The following is a 2,277-nucleotide window of genomic DNA, read 5'->3' on the forward strand; positions in this document are numbered from 1 at the left end:
TCTCTATTTTTTTTTTTTTTTTTTTTACTGATAGAATTCACTCCCATAATGTTGCTATTGGTATTTGCCTAATAAATTATTTTACAGGCAAACTGTCATAATAGAGATGAGAGCTGCCCATAAGAGTAGCTATGCTGGGTCAGGCAAATGGTCCACCCAGCCCAGGACCGTGGCAATAGCCAGTAGATGCTAGAGAAGCAGGTGAGACAGGGCTGTGCTCTGGTGGTAATTGCTATGCTGTCTGCCTTTCTACCTCCTGTAAAGGTGACAGATGGAAGGTGCTGGAGCAAGCAGGGAACTCCCAATGGTTTTTTCTGCCCTGAGTATTTCAGAATGGGGTGGGGATGTCGATAGAGAATTGCTTCATTGGGAGAGCTGTTTTTTAGTTAACAAAACTGGTCACTGATTAAATTGGATTGTTCAATGGTTCCAACGGTTTCACAAGCGCTTCAACTCGGGGACCTTTTACAGGAGTAAAAATGTTACATATAGAATTTCTGATACCAACAACATTTGAAATGCCAGTATAATAAGAGCGTATTCTTTCTCCTAGCTATGGCAGCTATGAAGAACCAGACCCAAAATCCAACACAAGAGATACTAGTTTCAGCAGTATTGGAGGGTACGAGATCTCAGAAGAAGAAGAGGAGGAAGAAGAGCAGCGTTGTGGCCCAAGCGTATTAAGTCAGGTCCATCTGTCTGAGGACGAGGAAGACAGTGAGGATTTTCATTCCATTGCAGGAGACAGTGACCTGGACTCGGATGAATAGACTTCTTAGGAAACTCCCTTTCCCTGAGATGGCAGTCATCTTGCGCTACTCTCGACTCATGAGTTACTATCGTTCCAGTTTGGTGTAAGAAACAATATGGTGCAATCTGTGTTAATATGAAACAGATTTTTTTTTTTATAGTAACTTGTATCAGTTCTAAAACTTGTTATGTGACTGAGTAAATGGTGAAAAGTAAGCTTTAGAGAAGCATGCCCAGCTGAAGCATTGGGCTAGTGTGATTGTCACTAGTTCTGGAATCCAGCTGACGAGACCTATAATGGTTTGTTCTTCATTCTTTATAGATGTAAAGTAATTTCTCAGAAATAGTAGCCTGTTGGATTCATGCATGTCTGCCAGGGGAAAATGGTTGCTCAGAATAAAATGTCTGTTGTTCATTTGATGAACAATTGTAAAATAAGAAGAACTTTCCCTTTATGAAATGGCAGTTACCTGGGAATACAATATGAATGCATTCTCTAGTAACTCCTTAACTACCCTGAATGTTTCAGTCAACAGCTGCCCTATTTTTTATTTTTTTTTAAGTTGCAATCGGTCACAGGAATCAAAATTTGCTAATTTGAGTCTTCAGGAATTTTCAGGCTGTTTGTATTCTAAAAATAGTTCTCGTTATTCATGGCTGTGGGACTCCTTATTTTTAGTCGAGTGAGAAGGGAGCGTACACCCGGCTAAGCTTTTGTACCGTACTCGCTGGTTAAATTAATTGTAAATAAAACTCGAGATGGTTTAAAGATGAGCTCCTTTTCCTGCTGCTGTCCTTGCCCGGCTGCGCTTGTATTTCCTTGGGGCACCCCCTTCTCGGGATACCTTTGGACGAGGCCAAAGGAAGAGGTGCCGCCGCCGAGGGCCCGGCGCCCCGGGCCGCCCCCGCCCGGCTGGCGGCCGACCCCAATGGCGCCCCCTGCCCGCGCCGTCCCGGCAGGCCCCGCGCGCCGCCGGCACCCGGATGTACCCGCGCGCTCCATGTGCGGGGAGACCAGCGCGAGGGGAGGGCGGGCGCGCACGCGCAGTTCCTCCCCGTTTGTCGCAATGGCTTCGCGCGGAAGGATACCCGAAGTGACAAAGGTGTTTCTGAAACTCACGCGGAGACGGCCTGAGGCGGAGCGTGGCGGAAGGAGACGCATGCAGTTCCGGCAGGGATTCCTCCGCCGCGCAGGGGCCCGTCCAGCGCCGCTCTCTCGCGCCGCCCGGACTATTTCGCGAGCGGAGGTAGGTCCGGCAGCGGCCATTCGGCTGTGTGCTGCCTCCGCTGCCGCCAGCGCCATTTCGGGAGCCGCCGCCTTAGCGTGCCGGGAGCGTGGGGAGCTCGGTCCTGCTCCGCGTGCCTCAGCCCAGCGGCCCCCTCCGCGCCCGCGGCCGTTCTGCTGCCTCCGCCCGAGCCTCGCCGGCCCCCTTTCCCGATGGCGACCTCCGTGGGGAACGTAGCCGACAGCACAGGTACTGCGGCCTGCCGCGCGGGGACGGGCTCGGGGCGCGCCGGGAGGCCGGG

The 2,277-nt window shown here is 51.1% G+C and overlaps 2 protein-coding genes and 1 long non-coding RNA gene across 9 annotated transcripts in view; 2 read left to right on the forward strand and 1 right to left on the reverse strand.

Moving 5' to 3' along the window:
- Window positions 1-1,524, forward strand: part of TAF1 (TATA-box binding protein associated factor 1) — a 38,514-nt gene extending 36,990 nt beyond the window's left edge. For all 5 annotated transcript variants that reach the window (XM_026066226.1, XM_026066221.1, XM_026066222.1 and 2 more), the window contains one exon: window positions 554-1,524. In XM_026066226.1, coding sequence (XP_025922011.1) covers window positions 554-770 — 217 coding nt within the window. In that variant the 3' untranslated portion in view covers window positions 771-1,524. The remainder of the gene's footprint in view (window positions 1-553) is intronic.
- Window positions 1-1,960, reverse strand: part of LOC112966277 — a 4,961-nt gene extending 3,001 nt beyond the window's left edge. The window contains exon 1 of the long non-coding RNA XR_003253564.1: window positions 1,871-1,960. This is a non-coding gene — a long non-coding RNA (uncharacterized LOC112966277). The remainder of the gene's footprint in view (window positions 1-1,870) is intronic.
- Window positions 1,912-2,277, forward strand: part of OGT (O-linked N-acetylglucosamine (GlcNAc) transferase) — a 27,812-nt gene continuing 27,446 nt past the window's right edge. For 2 of the 3 annotated variants that reach the window (XM_026066227.1, XM_026066228.1), the window contains exon 1: window positions 1,928-2,225. In XM_026066227.1, coding sequence (XP_025922012.1) covers window positions 2,189-2,225 — 37 coding nt within the window. In that variant the 5' untranslated portion in view covers window positions 1,928-2,188. Of the gene's footprint in view, window positions 2,226-2,277 lie in introns of all 3 variants that reach the window. The other variant, XR_003253562.1, reaches the window with a different exon arrangement.

Source organism: Apteryx rowi, unplaced genomic scaffold (assembly GCF_003343035.1).
Source record: "Apteryx rowi isolate R43461 unplaced genomic scaffold, aptRow1 scaffold_24, whole genome shotgun sequence".
NCBI lineage: Eukaryota > Metazoa > Chordata > Aves > Apterygiformes > Apterygidae > Apteryx > Apteryx rowi.